The sequence below is a fragment of the Camelus bactrianus genome, chromosome 2 (assembly GCF_048773025.1).
Source record: "Camelus bactrianus isolate YW-2024 breed Bactrian camel chromosome 2, ASM4877302v1, whole genome shotgun sequence".
In the NCBI taxonomy this organism is placed as follows: Eukaryota; Metazoa; Chordata; class Mammalia; order Artiodactyla; family Camelidae; genus Camelus; species Camelus bactrianus.
Genome location: NC_133540.1, coordinates 93652643 through 93671923, shown reverse-complemented (window position 1 = coordinate 93671923; position 19281 = coordinate 93652643). Strand labels below are relative to the sequence as shown.

The 19281-nt window shown below is 45.3% G+C and overlaps 1 protein-coding gene across 7 annotated transcripts in view; it reads left to right on the top strand.

Moving 5' to 3' along the window:
- WDFY3 (WD repeat and FYVE domain containing 3) overlaps positions 1-18529 on the top strand; it is a 242829-nt gene extending 224300 nt beyond the window's left edge. For all 7 annotated transcript variants that reach the window (XM_074346631.1, XM_074346601.1, XM_074346645.1 and 4 more), the window contains 9 exons: positions 94-248; positions 1181-1339; positions 3345-3524; positions 6417-6599; positions 7762-7858; positions 10550-10873; positions 11446-11557; positions 11950-12147; positions 15188-18529. In XM_074346631.1, the coding sequence (XP_074202732.1) occupies positions 94-248; positions 1181-1339; positions 3345-3524; positions 6417-6599; positions 7762-7858; positions 10550-10873; positions 11446-11557; positions 11950-12147; positions 15188-15311 (1532 nt within the window). In that variant the 3' untranslated portion in view covers positions 15312-18529. The remainder of the gene's footprint in view (positions 1-93; positions 249-1180; positions 1340-3344; positions 3525-6416; positions 6600-7761; positions 7859-10549; positions 10874-11445; positions 11558-11949; positions 12148-15187) is intronic.
- The last annotated feature ends 752 nt before the right edge of the window (positions 18530-19281 follow it).

Here is a 19281-nt window from a genome sequence, read left to right as displayed (position 1 = left end):
TTTGTATATTTGGGATCCCTTTACCATCCCCTATGGGATGATGAAGTTAGTTTTCCCTGTCCCTGTTCTAATGTGTTGATTTGTCTTTTATAGAACTCAAAGAGCCTGTGGGACAAATAGTGTGTACAGATAAAGGCATCCTTGCAGTAGAACAGAATAAGGTCCTTATCCCACCAACCTGGAACAAAACTTTCGCTTGGGGCTACGCAGACCTCAGCTGCAGGCTGGGAACCTATGAGTCAGACAAGGTTTGCATTCTTTCTTGCTCACTCATTTAATCTTGCCCCTCCTTGGTCTGGATTTCCTGCTTAATGGGGATGGGGAGAGCTTAAGCAAAGGGCTTCTCAGCTGTTCCTCCACAGCCCAGAGGGAGGGAGAGCTTCACTGCGTCGCGTCAGGATAAGGTAGTGGACAAGTCATGTTTCCTGCAGAAAAGCCTCTCTTGAAAAGTTGTGTGTGAGGGGCTAGCAGTTTCCCTCCTGTTCAGAGAAGCCCTCCAAGAGGTCCTAACCAGCCAGGTAGTCAGCATTTCTGCCAACGGGAGGAGCCTCCGTTTGAGTCATCATCTGGCCCGCTTGCCATTTCAGTGCTCTCAAGTGGCTGTCAGCAAACCTGTCACCCCTTCCCCCAAGAAGCAGCAGCTACCGTTCTGAGCCCCATCAGTATCTCTTGCAGAGGCAGTATGTAGTGATCCTCTGGTGCCCAGGGCTTGCCCTCTGACGTCCCCTCCTGAGCACACCAGGGGCCTGGTCTGTGCGAGTGTGTAACACACTTCTATTCAGTCACGTTCTCACTGATCAGCTGCCCTCGTGCTTTCCTGTCACATTCTGACTGGCTACGACAAACACACCCTGTTACCAGATTACCCCCTGCATCTGACATAGCATCACACACTCTGAACATCATTTTCCAGGACCAGAGAAACTGGAGACCCCCATTATGAGCAAAATCCTTTTTTTTATATTTTTAACAGCAACTGTAGTTAGGAGGCTGTAGGGAATAAATAGTTCAGAGTAGAGCTTCTGTGGGCCTGTAGCTAAGTTGAAGCCAGCCCAGCACATACATGTGCCTGTGAGGGACCTACATAGAGGTTCTCCTCCACTCAGTATGCTCGCTGTGTTTCAGAAGCTTGTAGTGCTTGGTGATGGCATATGTGTCTCACATCTGTTCTGTCTTACAGGCAGTGACTGTTTATGAATGTTTGTCTGAGTGGGGCCAGATTCTCTGTGCAATCTGCCCCAACCCCAAGCTGGTCATCACGGGCGGAACAAGCACAGTTGTGTGTGTGTGGGAGATGGGCACCTCGAAGGAAAAGGCTAAGACGCTCACTCTCAAACAGGTAACAGAACGTGCAGAAGATGGACATAACATACGCACCTCAGTTGCCCGCATTCCAGAGAAACCAGGAAACACCCATAATTCCAAGGTGTTTCAGACATAATAGACAAAACCAAATAAATGTATGTTCTTTTGCTGGAAATGGGTCTAAAATAAAGGAATGAAATCAGAAGATACTATTTCTGAAAATGATCTAAACTGGTCCTTTTTTTAAATCTGAAGCAAGCTGTCTTTAGGTCATATTTTTTATAATAGCTCTAAGTAATCTAAACATTTTTCAGAAGTTATATGTAGGTTAAGTTTTTGCAAACCAAATTATGTTTGGTTTTGGTTCATACCCATTTCCTTTCTGAGTTACTTTCATTCATCTAGAGCATTAAATCAAAAGTTCTTTAGTATTTCTGTTTCCTTTATCGTATTCTTAAGAACATGACAAACTCATGAATGTATTCAGTAGAACCACTGGTGATTTTATTAACAAGTATTTCTGATCACTTGTTATCTGCTATTACAAATTTTTAATCAAAGTAAGAATCCTTTTATAATTAAGCCATCATCTTTTAATATTTGATTTGTAAGTGGATTTACCATAGAGGTTTAATGGAGTATACATCTAGTTTTTTTTTATGATGTACATTTGAAAAGTAGTGTAACAATGATATCTGCCGTTTATTATTTATCATTATTTATATATATATATATATATATATATATATATATATATATATATATATATATATATATATAAAATTATTTCTTTATCATTATTACTTATTGAGCACCTGGCATGTTCAGGTCACAGTGCTAGAGGGTTAAAAAATGTAAAACTCCAGTCCTGTTAATTCTACAGGGTACTCATCATCCCTATTTACACCTGAAAAAATCATGGCTTAGAGGTTAAGACACATCCCCATGTCACAGTGATAAAGCCACGATATAAATTCAGTTCTGTGTTTAAAGCCCGGCTCAAGCAAACAGTGGTGTTTTAAATATCTGTGGGAAGAACTGAACGCCTCATACTTACACCAGTGTCCACCTGTGTAGTCTAGAAACTTCTTGGGTTGCTGGGTCTGAAAGGGAGCCCCGTAAGAGACGGTCTCGACGTGAACAGACACGAGGTTGGCAGCGCAGTTTGCTGGTCCGGACAGTCTTTTCACCTTAGAAAGTGGGCTTTGAAGCTAGTGTGCCTACAGGTGCCCCTCGGTAGAAAGTACTCCTTACGTAAAAGAGCCTTCTGGGGTTTGCTAAATCTATAGTAAGGATGTCTGCATGACCAGAATTTTAGGCTGACAACCCATTAATTAAATAGTAAATACTCAGGAATTCCTAACAGTAATCTGAACCTTTTTCTTCAAAAATACTTGTTTTCCCACATTGCCATTTCCCTGGATCCTGTTTCTCTTCGTATTCCAGCAAAAGAGAAAAGTTCTCATGCTAGTTTGAAGCAGGGGTCCCTGTCAGACACATGTCCAGGTGTGTCCGATTCAGTAACGGACTCATCACACACATCAGGCCCACATCTCCCTTCATCTTTCTTGGACCACGTACTGCAACAGTGCATTTCTCACACTTTGTACATTTTTTAAAAATCTGTCCAATTGTTCCTCAGAATGGACTTAACAGGAATTGATGGCATAAAAAAATAGATTCCGGGTTTAAATCCTGTATTTTGGGGGCCCTGATTGATACATCTCCACATAGAAATAGTCTGAAGAAACCCAAGCCGGGTTTCAGTTGCCGCTCCCCCTTCCTTCTAAGGTCCTGGCCCGAGTCCAGGAAAGAGGTGGTAGAGAGTGAGATTAGAGCCTCCCGGGTCTTCCAGGCTCCCCTCCTCCCCCCATGGGAGGAGGCGGGGACACAGGAGGAGGGTGAGGACTCTGCAGACATACTGCGCAGGGCCCTCGCTCCCAGCACGGGCGCTGCCCTTCCCTTAGGGTCCGCGTCTCCCAGAGCCCCTCCAGGACCGCTCCGCTGTGACCAGCCTGGTTTTTCTCTTCTCCTCCTAGGCCTTACTTGGCCACACGGACACTGTCACCTGTGCCACCGCATCACTAGCTTATCACATAATTGTCAGTGGGTCCCGTGACCGAACCTGCATCATTTGGGACCTGAACAAACTGTCGTTCCTAACCCAGCTCCGAGGCCACCGGGCTCCCGTTTCTGCTCTTTGTATCAATGAATTAACAGTAAGTAGTAAATTGCCTACTTGGTTTATGTGTCAGAAAAAAAGTAGCTCTGGCCAGTAGAAACAAAAAATGGCTCTATGTGTTTTCTAAGTTGATGGGCGCTCATTTTTAAAAGCCACTTGACTTATATGTTGTTTGCAAAAGGAAATGAATATTAAACTTTGTAACCCAGAGAGCAGTTTTGTCTTAGAATCCAATCATGGCAGCATACTTAAAAGTATTTGGGTCAAAATAGAACATTCTAGAATATGCTTTTTAAAAAGCAGATTTGTGGGACTTGTTAAAATTGTGTTGACGTTTTTATGAAATATATTCAAAGTATTTATTATATGAAGTGAAAAGAGTAACATTTGGATACCCAAACAAGACAATACTTATTGTAAAACTTTTCAAAACAGACCCTAAAGTTATCAGAGAACAGTATCTCTTCTCAAAAATACAAATAAATACAATGAATCAGAATAGGAGCCCCCCCCATGCAGACCAGGCCCCCCTGTGGTGGCGGAGGGGAGGGCAGTCACTGCTAAGGTGTGTTGGCAAATGGGGAGCTAAGGGTAGACGTGGAAAGACTGAGGTCTCGGTGTCCAAGGGACAAATGATCAGATTCATATGTAGGTGAAGCCCACATACGCAAACCAAAATCCGCCATAACCCTGCTCCTCCTCATTTCTTAGCTCTGTACACCCGATCCCACCGTCACCCTCAGCCCTGCCGGGATCGTCCTGCATGACACAGGGTAGTTCTAACCGCGTCACACCGTCACCCATGGGCAGCTGTCCCCTTGAGGGATGCTGACTATTACGCTTTTAGTCAGATACCTTGTGGTCACTCAGAGAAAAAGGAAAAGGGAAGTTACTCAGTTCTAGTTAACGGCACTTTGATCCTCTCGTCATAGTAAGAGTCATCAGAGTTGGGAATGAGTGGGGTGCGTGAGGGTTAAAAGAGTCAGATTCTTCTTTTGTTGTATTTGAAAGGCTTAAAATGTGTTTCGAACAGCACCTTGGGTTGGGCGTGCCAACACACCTAAGAGGTGTGTGGAAATATCCGTGCAACAGAAGCGCTGTGATCCCCGCTGCGTGGCTATGAGTCCAAGGCTTAGTCGCGCTATTTCAAGCACTTTGTTTTGGGTTTGTTGTTAACTTAAACCCTGAGAATTTTATTTATAGTTAGCTGTTATTTGAGCCAGTACACACCCATTGGATTGCAGTTGTTGCTGCAGACACTACAGACGTACTTGATTCTTCCCTTTTAAGATGCTTTTGTAATCTCTTAGTGACTTGTGGAAAGATTTCCATTCCTGCTATGTTTCTGCCACCACTGTCAAGGCTGCTTTACTTCACTTTGCATTTTGGGCCTCAGCTACCTTTCAGCTGCCCTTTAATTCTCCGTCTTACTCTCAGCCCTCATAACCACGGGGTTTGCTCCAGCGCCCTCTAGCTGAGGTGCCCTGGGGTAAGTGAAGAAAGCCTCGTGTGGCGCTGCCTCCTGTCTCCTGCAGAGACTGGGGCCGTTCATTAAAACTCAGCTGCTGACACTTGCCATCAGAGGCGGTGCAGCGGCTGGTACAGAGGTAGGCACGGCAGTGGTTTGCTAAGCATTATTTTTGTTTGGGATTTGGTTTGGTTCTTGCCTCCTTGGTAGAATAAGAGCCGAGGGAGAGAACAGATAGCAAGACCGGCACGGACAGTGGTCTGGAAAAGCCCCAGGCCATCTTGGCAGCCACCCCGGCCTCCCCGTTCCCTTCTCCCTTGTGTTGGTGCTGCTGTTCAGTGTCTGGCTTCCCTCTGCTTTTGGTGACCGTCTTCCAGTTTCTGTAGGTTCTCATGTGCCGCCTGGCTGTACTGGAATTCACCAGGTCATTTCTGAAGTCAGCACCTTGCATCGTGACAGCCGGGCTGTCTCAGGGATGAGACAGGCAGCTTGGGATGTTGTATAAGCTTTGGGGCCAGAGAGAGCTGGGTTCAGGTCTTTACTCGGTGACATCAGGCAAGTTATTTAAGCTTTTTGCATCTCACTTTCATGCTCTCTTTAGAGGCTCAGAGCAGCTAAGCTCACAAGATTGCTGTAAGGATGGATGGAATGTGCCGGGCGTCCACCACAGTAACACGCAGTACATGCTTCAGGAAGCACCTTAATTTCTTTAGTGCTAGTGGATTGTATTCTCACCAGGCTGGGTAGAGCCCAGCCGGGCAGAATTTGAAGGAAAAGCTTGGTTTTTCTTCCATCTTCGGAACTCATGAAAACCTGTATTATCAGTTCAGGGAGGCTTAGAGTGTGTTCATTTTGCCAAGAAATGACCTACATACCAGTTTTCTTTTTTTTTTCCCCTCATTCCCCGAACCTTACTGTGAATACAAATTTTTAAATAGGATATTGCAGTGTTATCAAGATTTCATCTCTTCATTTATTGAAGAGAGTTACAGCTGTATATGGACTGAAAGATTTCTACCCTGTGGTTTTGATGATCGGGCTCATTTTATAAAATTTTATAAAATTAAGTACCTCTAAATAAAAGGTATAAATAGGTTTTGTAAACAGTGGGAGGAAAAAGAAGTAGTTCATCACCTCCTCGGGTTACAGACCGCTTTGATCTGGAATAAAGCGGACTCTTCAGTGTGCATGGGCGTGAGCTGGGAGCGCCAAGGAGCTCCTGCCTCTCTCCATTTGCTGGCACCTTGGCTGCAGTATCCACGCGACCTCGAATTCCTAAAGAGGCCTCTGTTCAGGGTATTCATTAAGTCAACCAGCACTGAATTCCATGCTGCGTCAGAAATCACCCAGTCACCGGTCAAAGGACCAAGAGGGTTTCTGAGAGCTAGGCCAAGGGTTCAGTTTGCTTCTGAAACTAGAGTGTAACCTGGCGTGAGTGAAGTTCTTCTTTTCTCCTCTCAGGGGGACATTGTGTCCTGCGCTGGCACGTACATCCACGTGTGGAGCATCAACGGGAACCCTGTCGTGAGTGTGAACACATTCACAGGTAGGAGCCAGCAGATCGTGTGCTGCTGCGTGTCGGAGATGAACGAGTGGGACACGCAGAACGTCATAGTCACAGGACACTCGGACGGCGTGGTCCGGGTAAGTCGGCTGCTCACCTGGGACTTGTGAAGCTGTCCACGGTGGGGGGCACCTGGAGGGCACCTGGAGAGCGAGGTGCTGTTTAGCGAACTCTCACTCTGATTCAGACCAAGCTTGGGCATTGTGTTACCAGACATGGGGGTCATCAGTGACTGGCCTCTTCTCTTCCCATTAAGTGTACCTGTTAGTGCTACTAACCACTTGACAGCTTGACACAGAATCACTTAACCATGATTCCCACGTCACACTGGGATTGTTAAAAATGTCGTCTGCTTAAGTACTGGCTTTTCATCCTGTCAAGTGGCTTCTTAGGGGAAACAGGGGCTGTCTCTTCTCTGCAGAGAATCCCAGAGCTAGAAGATGCTCCCAGGGCCTCAGGTCATCCGTTCATTCCCTGCCTAGAATCCTGGGTGATTTCATCTGAACAGTTTATCATCTGAACAGTTTATCCTTTCTTAGTTTTGTATGCATTGGGCCTCTACCTAAGATGGAATCCATAAAGTGTTTACCTCTATAGTCTGTTCTGGCATTTGGGAGACTTTTCTGTGTGTCTTTCTTCTTTAAATGCACTCTATAAAAGCAGAGAGCAGCTGGTTTCTGCCTTGTAATCAGTCACTTGCTGAGCAAAATGAGGCCATCGGCCACACCCGTGCCACACCCATGCCACACCCATGCCACACCCTGCATCTCAGAGGACAGGCCCACCCCGGAGCCGGCTGCCTGCAGAGCAGCATCCCAGATTACTCCACCAGCCAGGCATGGCGAAGCGCCCCTCAGCCAAGATACCCCCGGGGCCCTGCTCCCTGCGTGCCTTCTTGGGGATCTGGAGTCTATATCAGCACGTGTGAGGCTCCCAGGGGTTTTTGTAGGAAACAAAGAAGTGTGCTTAGTTGAACCATGATTTTCGAGTGCATTTGGCCCCAGTCCTTTCCCCTCCACCGTGAAACACCCAGTAACATCTCATGGAACACAGCTTGGGAGGAACTGTTTATTTGGAGGCAGTCCCTGCCAGTTTTCAAGATAGAGAGAAATCTAACTATATACAAATAACAGAAATTAAATTATCTGTTTAATCCTGAGATCCCATTTTCATCCAGTAACATATAAATTGTTCTTGTAATCTGTTTAACTGGTTTTTATTTTCATACTCACTTGAATTCAGTTTTGGAGAATGGAATTTTTGCAAGTTCCTGAAACACCAGCTCCTGAGCCTGTTGAAGTCCTGGAAATGCAAGAAGACTGTCCAGAAGCCCAAATAGGTATTTAATACTTTCTAAAAAGTAATTCCATAATTTTCTTTTTTTTAAGTCATTACGAACACACTTACATCAAACAACACAAGCAAGAGGCTGAGGCTAGGCGTTGCTGTTAGAAGCAGGAGCCCTGCCTGGTGTTGAAGGAGCCGGGCAGGCACGCCAAGTCCTCTGGTTCACCAGGCAACGCCCAGCGTGGTGGTGTCCTGTGGTCAGCTTCCGCATCTCATGATAAATATGGTTATGAGCTCCCTGGAGTACCAGACGCTTGGGCTTTCCGTTCAGAAAAATAAAAGTAGATCTGGAGGGCACCGTGTTAGATAGACGGCCACACCTCAGACCCACGTCTGTCCCACCCATGACTTAGACAGCTCAGTGTGAGGGACACAGGGGCATTAGGCTGGTAAACTCTTCACAGAGGCAAACCAGAGTCCACGCCCTGGGCCTGCTCAGGAAGGGCATTCATTCAAACAGAAGTGATCTGTTATCAGCTGTATGTGAAGCACTTTAAAATTTTCCAGTGAAATATGGAGATAGATTATTTTTGTGCAGAATGATTGGAAGCAATGCCATAAAGTCAGGCTAAGATCCGCTTTGAGTTACTGAAAGAAGTCATCCTCCATCGATTTAGAACACTTGGTACAAGACACTTCACAGAAAGGACCAGGGTTTTAAGTTTAACCTTTCGGTTGTCTCTTCGTGGTTAATGTTTGTGCCCTGAGGATTCAGCGTAAGCTTGACGATGTGAGGGAGTTACTAAGGGAAAAGGTGTATTATCAGAAAGGCATAAACCACCTGTCCTAGGAAGCCAAAAGTGGTTTTTACTGTCTTTGCCAGAACCGACGGACTGGGCATTTTAATGCTTGTACTACCTTAATGCACGTAAATGTCTACCTAGTCAAATGCAGCCCTGCTGAGAAAGTCGTCTGGGTGTTGGGGGACCTAAAAATTCAGTTGTGTTCAGTAGGTATTTGGGAGCTAGTAGCCACGTGTGTCGGATGCTGAGTTACGCAGTCCAGCGAGAGGTGGGCCACTTGTACCTCCTTTAACAGAGCTTTCGAGTGAACTACAGGGGACAGGGATGAATAAGAGAGACCGAAGTCAGGTCCAGGGAGGAGGGACATGTATGTCCTCTTCCTCCTCCCATATTCATACTGTGGTCAGAGTTTGGCAGAAGTGGCAGAGGGAGAGAGCAGCCCACAGGAGGGTTGACCTGGGACGGTGACAAGGTGGTGGGACTTGCGGGCAGTGGCCTGCTGAAAGGGACAGGGACAAGCGGGTGATTCACTGGAAATCAAAGCCGTTTTATTTGAAGCTTATTTGAAGACTATAAAATTAATGATCATAAACCATTAGGTGAAAAAAATTCACTGAAATTAGTCAACTAGTCTACTAATGTTAGCGAGTAGAAAGGAGGCAAATTATGTATCAGTCTTGCTAAAAAAAAAAAGGTGTAGTGGGCTGGTACTTAAATGCATGTGCATGCTCTTTTTTCCAATTACATATATTTATTTCTCATAAATATTCCCTCTAGTAGACTTTATTGCAGGGCTTTGAGATGAAGAAATGCACAATAACAATAGAATGAGGAAGAAAAACAAAATTCTAAATCACAGCTTTCAACACACCTGGTAATAAGTCCCTTTGCAGGGCAGGGCCTGGCGAGCTCACAGATTGGGGCAGGGAGGAATGACTCACCAGTAGCCAGGCTGTAGACAGGCTTGAACCGTGCGACCAGGTGTGAGAAGGTGGGCCCCTGCCGCTGGCTCTCCTTCCTGCCCTCCTGACTGGGACCCGGTGCCATTCAGATGCGCCGGTGAAACCCCCTCGCACCTTTTCTTGTTGTGCTCCACCCTGACTCCCAGTAAAAGCACTTGCCCAGGGGTCCTTCTGTTTCTCCCCTGCATGCTTGAGTCCCCTCCCTTGGCACTCTCTCCCAGGTGACCACCATGCCCTGTGGCCCGCAGTGACTGTCTTGAGACCTCTGAGTATAATAAACTTTTATTCCCCCCTCAAAAAACAAAATTAAAACTTTCAACAATAGTTCATTCATCTATGTTGTTGTCATTTCTGTTGACTGCTCTATGGAAGACACCGTGCTTGGGACTCCTTTCCAGCTGTTCACTGCCTTATAGAAAGAATGTCCAAAAGTAATAGTTTGGGGTGAGAATTTCAAATATGTGAGGGAGTCCGGAGGGATGGTTACTTCCTGTTGCAGGAATGAGGTAAGATTTTAGAGACAGAAGCATTTATGCTATACCTTGGAAGACAGGCAACATTGGAAGACACAGAGACTGGGAAGACAGGTCTAGGCAGGGCCAGCCCGCGTGTGCAGAGTCAGCTGTAAGGAGGAGCAGGGCTGCGGGGAGAGCAGAGTCCGCGGCATCCAGCTGAACCGCGGTGGGAATGGGAGGCAGGTAGGTAGTGAAAAATTCACAGAGGCAGGTTTTGGCCAGACTATGAAAGAATGAATGCCAAGCTGAGCATTTTGGCCAACGCATTCTCTGAACTCAGAAATTCTACCGTTTAGCTAAAAGTACCCAGCTGAAAATTCTGACAATTTATTTTCTCTTACTATACTAAGCTTAAAATACTAAGTCTGTTGTGTCTTAACTAGTAGAGGAAAAATACCAATGGGACAAAGCTGGCTCTAACTGTAATGTGTGTGTGTTTCCTAATTCTCCCAATACTACCCAGGGCAGGAAGCCCAGGACGAGGACAGCAGCGACTCTGAAGGCGAGGAGCAGAGCATCAGCCAGGACCCCAGGGACACGCCCAGCCAGCCCAGCAGCACCAGCCACAGGCCCCGGGCGGCCTCCTGCCGAGCCACGGCCACCTTGTACAACGACAGTGGCTCCGACGACTCCCGGCGCTGGTCCGACCAGCTCAGCCTCGATGAGAAGGACGGCTTCATCTTTGTGAACTATTCCGAGGGCCAGACCAGAGCCCACCTGCAGGCCCCCCTTACCCACCCCCACCCCAGCCCCATTGAAGTGCGGAACTACAGCAGATTGAAGCCCGGTAACTTGAAGTCCGGGGTCTGCTTCTCGCTCCTTGTGGGCGGCGTGAGGGTTGGTGGACTGAGGCAGGGGCTGTGGGGGCCACCCACAGAGAGGGCCTCAAGCTGCTGCTTGTGCGCAGTGGACCTGGAGGCCCTTAAGAGATTCTGCCCTGCAATGGTGTTTGCAATATGTTGAGTGTTTTTTTGGGGTTTTTTGTTTTTTTAAAGAAAAACACCTCAAACCAAAGACTTCATTCGTTCACAAATCATGAAAACCTCTGAAAATAGACAAGTTATAGATCACAGATAAGTAAATGTAGTCACAGGTAACTAGCAAGGTCCTCAGGTGGAGAAGTTGTATCTTGTCCTGAGGAGTTCCCCTTCTCTGTGTGTGTCTCTTTGAAGGGGACGATCTCTGACCTGGCCCGTGGCCAGCGTCAGGCTAGACTGTGCCTTCAACTGAGGCACCAGAAAGGCTGCCAGACTGTGCGTTGGGGGCACCGCAGCCATTGAGGGCACCAGGTTGGGCTGCACCCACAAATGTTGTTTCCCTTCGCTCTAGTAGGTCACTCCCCGCACTCTTCCTCTCCAGGGTACCGGTGGGAACGGCAGCTGGTGTTCAGGAGTAAGCTGACGATGCACACTGCCTTTGACCGGAAGGACAACGCGCACCCAGCGGAAATCACCGCCCTGGGCGTCTCCAAGTAAGTGTCAGACCTCTTCCCACCACTCTTCCCACTGGCTCCTTGCCCAGCCCGGGCCCCACCCTCCAGGCAATCTCTGGGGAGCACAGGTTTCACCCGCATCGTCACACGTGGCTCCAACAGACGATCAGAAGCAGCAGCCTGGCAGTGTGTGGATTCCAGTTCCGAATTTAAAAAACAAAAAGCTCTGCCTTCTGTGTTCTTCGAAGGTCCAGCAAGGTTTGATCCAAGGAGAGGGGAGACGGAAGAGTAAACCGGGCTCAGTTCTGCTCTTGCCCCTTTGCCCCCACCGCAGCGCCCTGGCCTGCGGGCAGCCTGTGTCACAGCAGGCTCTCCAGCCGAGGCGGTGCCGAGGCCTTCCCCGCGGTGACTCTGCGTCCTGTCTCCTGCAGGGATCACAGCAGGATCCTCGTGGGCGACAGCCGAGGCCGAGTCTTCAGCTGGTCCGTGAGTGACCAGCCCGGCCGCTCCGCTGCCGACCACTGGGTGAAGGATGAAGGAGGGGACAGCTGTTCGGGCTGCTCGGTGCGGTTTTCCCTCACAGAAAGGCGGCACCATTGCAGGAACTGCGGTCAGCTCTTCTGCCAGAAGTAAGATGAGGCACAGTCTGTCTGTCTTGGGCTAAGCGCTCAAATGTTCCCTTTGCCCGGCACACAGAGTCTGAGTTGCTGTTTGGACCCCGCTCCAGTGGGCTGTGTCACTTAAACCAGCTTCACTTTCTCATTTTTCTTTTATTACCATTGCAAAGTATCTCTGTCATACCGGAAAAGACAGAGGCAGCCATCACAGAAACCTGGACACCCTGACTCAGAGTGGGAAGGTGCTCATGTTTTCCCATATTTGCATGTAAAACATTACAGATTCACTTTAAGTCCTCTCTTCACGCACACCAGTCACACCCTCTTCTCCATATTTTTGTGCTTTGACTGCATACATCTTATTCATAGACAACACTATATTATTGTTTGTTGTGTTTTCAGTTTACATAAATACAGCATACCATCTGTACCCTTTGTAACTTGCTTTTTTTACTCAATGTTCTTTTTGAAATCCATTCACGTAAATAACTATCATTCTAAGTTTTATTTTGACTGCTGTCATATATCTTTTATACAAATACATCAAAATTTATCTCCTTTCTTTTCATGGGCTTTTAAGGGATTTTTTCATTCTGTCAGTACTGTAAACAGTGCTGCAGTGCACACCCTTGTAAGTGCCCTCTTAATACACAAGCTGGAGCTTCCTTAGAGGAGATACCTCGGAAGGGAATCGACAGATCGTAGACACACTGTTGAGCTTAGCTAGATGTTGCCAAATGACTCCCCAAAACATCCGTGCTGATTTACTCTGCCTCCAGCAGGGTGTGTGGTTCTCCCAGTTCTTCCTCCTGCGTGGTATTTGCCAACCTTCTCCACCTGCACCGGGCTGAAGGCAGGCCACGAGGTTGTTGTTTGAACTCCAGTGCTCCTGAGTCTGAACATCTTTTCATATGCTTATTGCCAATTTGAGTTTCCTCTTGGGTGACTTGGCCTGTTTTCCTCTGAGTCTGCCCTTCTGTTTTTCTCCACCTACTCGAGGTGTTATTTGCGTATCGCAGACTCTCAGCCTTTGTTTGTTAGATGTCTTACAGATATCTTCTGCCAGTCTGTGGCTTGTGTTTTAACTTTATGCATGTTTTTTGTGTCACACAAGTTTTAAATTTTGTTGTACTCAAGTGAATGATTTTTGCTTTTTTCTGTCTTAAAATCTTTCCCTGTGCTGAGGTCATGAAGATGGCCTTGTTTACTTTCTTTCGGAAGTTTCAAAGTTTTGTTTTTCACGTTTAGGTCTTTAGGTCCAAATGCATTTGGAATTTATTTGGGGGTGTGACGTGGGGCAGGAATCTCTTATGCTCCCCTGTGTGAAAAGCCCGCTGTCCCACCATCACTGACTCGGATGCCGTCTCTGTCGTGCCCTGGGGTCCCACCGTGCACGTGTGGTGCTCACTTTCCATGGCAGACGGCAGGAGAGTTCCCGTGGGCAGTACTCTCTAATGCTCACATGGCCTCACTAGAGAGAGGCCTTCACAGAAAACAGAGTGTGTTTGTGTGTCATCGTTTCTGAGCCAGTCACTGAGGGGCGTTAGCTTATTAGAAAGGACGTGGCCTTGGACTTCCTCTGACCAAATGCTCCCTGGGCTGTGTCCATTTTATTATCTCAGGTATGTTTCTCACCCTCTCTGAGCTTCAGTTTCTTCATCATCTGTAAAATGCAGGTAATTACACACACACACACACCCCCCACTGTCGAAGGTGTTGAGAGAATTAAATGAAATCATGTATGAGGTTTGTAAAGCACCAGGTGTAAAGTCTGGCAATATAAGTGTTCAGTAAGAAACGTTATTATAATCATTCATTTTTTTCTCAGACTAACGTCTTAAACTTTCCTCCTGGGAGGTCTGATTCCAGATGAGGTGGCCAGAATGTTGTTGCCAGCCGTCTCTTATGGGAAGTTCTGTGAGGCTGGCAGAGGATTCTGTCTTGCGGGTCTGTGCTTGAGAAGCCCGCTCTCTAAAGTGGTGATCTAGTAATTTCTGGCAGTCAGCATCTCTGTACGTACCGGGCACACATCTGTTCTTCGTAATGTTTAGTTTTCCAAGTATTGCTTAAATGTAGGTAATTCTTTAAATTACCCATTGCTATCAAATGTTGGATGGAGGCTTTATTTGAAAAACCCAGCCCAACAGTGGTTGATGATGACAGAGGAGGCCCAGCAAGGAAGAGCTGTCTCACAGGGCGCGGCCCTGCCGGTGGTCTCTGTGCCCTCAGTTGCTGAGAGAGCTGGTCAGCATTCCTGAGGGTCTTGTCAAAGTCTAGTAACAGTGCTTGAACCCCCTTGGGCTGGTAGCACTTCATTTACTCTCTGCACACTTTTACTGGCAGATTAACGGAGGGGATAGAGTTCTCTACTTCAGTCTTGTGAAGTACAGGCTTAAAATGATGAAGTGCCACGTCCAAGGTCATGTGCTGCCCTGTGCTAGGAATGGGGATACTTCCTATAAAAAAGAACTTGAACATCTTTAAGTATAGTCTACTTCAAGGAATTCTATCAAGATAAACAGAAAATGAGAACATTTGGACCAGACAGAAAAGCCAAACTACCTGTTTAAGAAATGACTGAGGAGTGAATCCAAGTGTTTAAAAGCCCAAAGGAACTTGATGGTGACCAAAGTGCCTTTTAAAATGGGTAGTAAGTCCTCTTTTGCCAAAAGAAAAAAGTCAGGCTCTAAGTAAAGACACCTCCCAAGTGTACAGGCCGTGAGGACCCGTCCTGCACAGGCCTTATACCTGTTTGGACCCCTTGGCTTCATCCTGAAGGAAAATTTTTTTTTTTCCAAATTCTCTACAGTCAAATAAATGGCTTGCCTAGGTTTAGTACTGCCTTTCTCCGTAGACTGAGACAGCGTTCATTTGAGTCCTTGGTCAGACCGCGTGAGGCAAACCGTGTGCCCTTGGCATCCCTCTGGCCCCGGATGCTCCTTGGCACTATCCTTACCACAAGCTTCCCATTTAGTTTTCAGACCAGCGTTTCTGAGCCCAGTGATCAAAGATGGAGAAGTCCCGTAACTGCTTGATTTTGCTTTTCCTTTAGGTGCAGCCGATTTCAGTCAGAAATCAAACGCTTGAAAATTTCATCCCCGGTACGTGTTTGTCAGAACTGTTATTACAACTTACAGCATGAGAGGGGTTCAGAAGATGGCCCTCGAATTTGTTGAAGATTCCACAAGCTGATTGGAGACCATGGTCTGTAGACCCCTCCCCGATGCCCCCCGCCCCCCGTCACAGCTCGCAGCTCGGAAGGCGCGGACAGTCTCCGTTGACACATCTCCATACCACCTGTTTGAAGTATGGAACTCAGAGGGATCACTGAACAAACGGGTGTGGAGAGCAGTCATGGGGCAGGCACTTCAGGTGAACAGCACAGGAAGAGTACGAGGTGGTTCCTACGAGCAGCAGTGTCCGTATCCGATTCTCCCTTGACAATAGCTGTCTCCAAGAGAAATCCTCACTAACTGTCTTTTTCTTGCGTCTCATTTTTGTAGAGCTACTCATCCTTATTTGGAAAAACCAACGACTACAAAAAAAAAAAGGCTTTTAGAAAATGGTTGTAAATCTGACTTCTTTGCAAGTAACTGTGTATATTGTAAATAGGTACAAAGGCCTTTTTTCTAAATAAGGACTTAACTGCCTGTAACATGAGACTTCAAACTAAACCACTGACTCAATGAACTACTTACGGTTTGTCTGACATCGCTCACCAATTAATTATAAATATGTTTTTTTAAATCCTCAAAGACATTATCTGTGGTCTTTTTTTTCCCACCCCCTTTCTATCCCAGCCCATGTGCCCGATGTCCTTTCTTTCAAGTTGCCCACAGTATCTCCACTTAACTTAGGCTAATAACCAAAACAATGTAATGGGGACCTTCTTGAGGAAACAGTGTGGGAGAATAAGAGTCTGGGTGCGAGATACCCTGGACATATGTGGGTGTCTCACACGTGGCTGTGTACCACCTCAGTGTTGTTCTCATGTTGTAAGACCCCACGTAAACGTCTCTTTGGACTGCTCTTTGGTCGTCACATACCTTCTTAGCACTGCGTGGCGGGGGTCCCAACGCAGTGCAGGATAGCCCTGCTTCAACTAGTGGACGTGTATTTGCATGTAGCCCAAAGTAGCTGCTCTTGCGTAGAACAGAAGTACGTGTCTGGTGACACTCATGTTCTGCTATAGCTTATTTTCAAAAAAGGGTTAAAAAAAAAAAGAAAAAAGTGTACTGTACAGAATTAACATATAAACCTTGTTGTAAAACTGGATCATGTCAGAACTGCTTATAATTAACCTTTACCATTTAATGCCATCTACCTGAAAACAGTGAGATTTATACTGTATCAATGTCTATTTTTTTGTTTTTTTGCTATGAATATAGTTACAGTATTTTAATATTTAGTTATTTAATTTGTTCTACTAGTTGGATACAGAACACACAAATCCAGGGAGACTAAAGCTGGTAGGGGCTAAGAGATTAGTTTACAGAAAAAGGCTTTGGTGGTGGGATTTTTTTAAATGTGTGTTATGTACATATATATATATATATACACATATATATAAAAAACAAATGAAACAATTAATCTAGATTTTAAAATTTTCAGATATTTAGTGATAATATTATGAACAATTCTAAAAAGCCCTGTGATCTGAAAAATGTAGACGCAGTCATGGCCCAAGAAAGGAAGGATGGTCACAGGCCTTCACACCTCATGGGGTTTCATACGAAGGACAGCGGCTTTGGCTTTCCCGACGTTTCATCTTTAGGCCCTGGTGACAGGCACACTTATGCACTAAAATGCACTATATGCACATGCATTCAAAACAGGCATTGGTACAACAGTAATCTTGTACCTAATGGGCTGAAACCAGCTTAAGAACAAATTTGTTCTTCCTGATAACTAGGTCTCCAAGAGAAAATATAAAGGCTGCTTTAGTGCCTTACGCTTACTAAATTTAAACCTTTATTTACCTAGGTTTGAGCCTACAGTCTATTTATGATTACATATCAAAATTGATTACAACACTTCCATTTCTAAAAGTTCAAATATACTTGTTAATAAAAGGATTATTGGCATTAATACTTTAACTTGAAGAGAAGTTGTGTTCTGTTTTCCTTTGTGTCTTACCCCTCCCCGCCCCCCACCTCCTTACTTCAATTCTCGTAAATGATGCTGGATGTTCAGCAGTTGCAGGAGTCGTGCCCTGGCGTCGCCGCAGGCTCTGCCCCTGTCCGGCCGTGTAGGTGAGCGGTAGCAGTGTTATTCTACACTTTTTAAAAGACGTGTCCTCCTTGTGTCCATGACCCATGTCTACCCCAAACCCAACAGCAGAGGTGTTCTTTAAAGACTTGAATATATGAATGTCTGTATGTAGTTACTTAAAGGTTATTCCTCTGTGTAATATGAAGTTATATGAGATGAACACTTTTAAACTTTCCAACACAACTTCCATAACTAGAAGGTGGAAACCAAAACCCTCGTGATAGCATTTCCTCTGGCAGCTGGTGCTGTGGGCAACTGTTTTGTTCAGTGGGGTTTATTTTCTTTTTGCTTCTAATGCAGAAATCACAAATCACTCACACATACAAGTACACTCACATACATAAACTGATTGTTTCTCCGGCTGTCTTTCTGTGTTCCATGTAAACTTGTTTACCAACATATATTCTCAGCATGTACATCCACCTTTGTGTGGTCCGTGTTCTTTCTCTGAGAGTACCTCACAGGGCTTCTGCCTGATCTTTGCAGTTCGTTTGTCCTTCCATCCATCCATTTGTCCATTTATTCATTCATGTGTTCTAACATTCGTGTCTGGTATGCACCTGTCACGTCATGCTTTTGAGGAGGAGAATCGCTGCCCCTAGCAGCCATCCATCTGGATAATAGCAAAACACTCTAGATAAGTTATTTTGCACTTTCTTATGTATAAAGTTGGTAGAAACTTATTTTTGCTTTGTATCATTTAAATACATTTTGTTTTGGTAAATGAACTGTGTATAAAATATTTATGCCGTTAAAACTGTTTTTAGAGAGTATTTTTAATTTCAGCAAGTTTGGTTACTTGTTGCATGACAATTAACACAGCTGACTTTTTGTGTCAGTGCAATGTATATTTTTTTTGTCCTGTTATTAACTTGTAAGCCCTAGTAATGGCCAATTATTTGTACAGCAACAGAAGTAAATTGAAGATACTGGCTAAGACTGGATTGATTGTGGACTTTTGTACTATATTGCAGAATCCGATTATCTGTTCTTTGGTGGTTATGTAAAAGGCCTGGAGAATTACTATCTAGTGTGCAATCTGTGATAACTGAATGTTCATTGTATATCTGTCTCTGATGCAAAAAGGTAGAGTAACACAATTACAATACATGATTAAATGCAATAGTCCAGATACTTTTTTTTTTCATTTCAAATAAATACCTACTATTTACCACCATCCCCCAACATCCCCCCAAAAAAGGAAAAGAAAGTTGTTTCTAAGCCAATTCTTCAGGGATAGAAAAACAAAAATGAGGTCTAATGGAACTTTGTGTAGTTCTTTTTAAGTTGTGAATATATCCTTCAAAAATACCTGCTTAAAATCTCTGCTTTCAGAGATGTTGGCTATTAGGGTCTGGTTCAATTTCTAGTTTGATCCATCTTTGAAAACCAGGCTTTCTGCATCCTGAGCTTCCCAGTTGTGCTGGATTCCGGGGGCAGCCCCTTCTGGAAGCACAGCACCCACTGTCATTGGCCAGTCTTGTCTTTGCAGTCCTGATCTGAGAATGGTAGCAACTCACATATACTTTTATAGTTACTAGCTTACTTGGTTGTAAAACTGACTTCCCAGTAAAAGAGAGTATAGAAAACACATTTTAAGTTTATTTAGGCTGCTTTAGTGACTTTCCTTCTTTCTAAAGATACTCACAGAGTTGCCAGTTCATTTTAAGTGTGAACAGCAGAGTGTCAAATTTAAAGATTATTGTGCTTATTACAGATCCTATGCCAATGCAACTCCAGTTTTGTGGCAGAAAATACAGGAATGCCAAGAACTGCTAGGACAACAGATACTTCTCCAAAAATAAGTCAGTGGTAAGAGAGAAAACCTAGGGCAGTTCCCATTGTTTTGATGCAGTACTACTCAAAATGCTAATG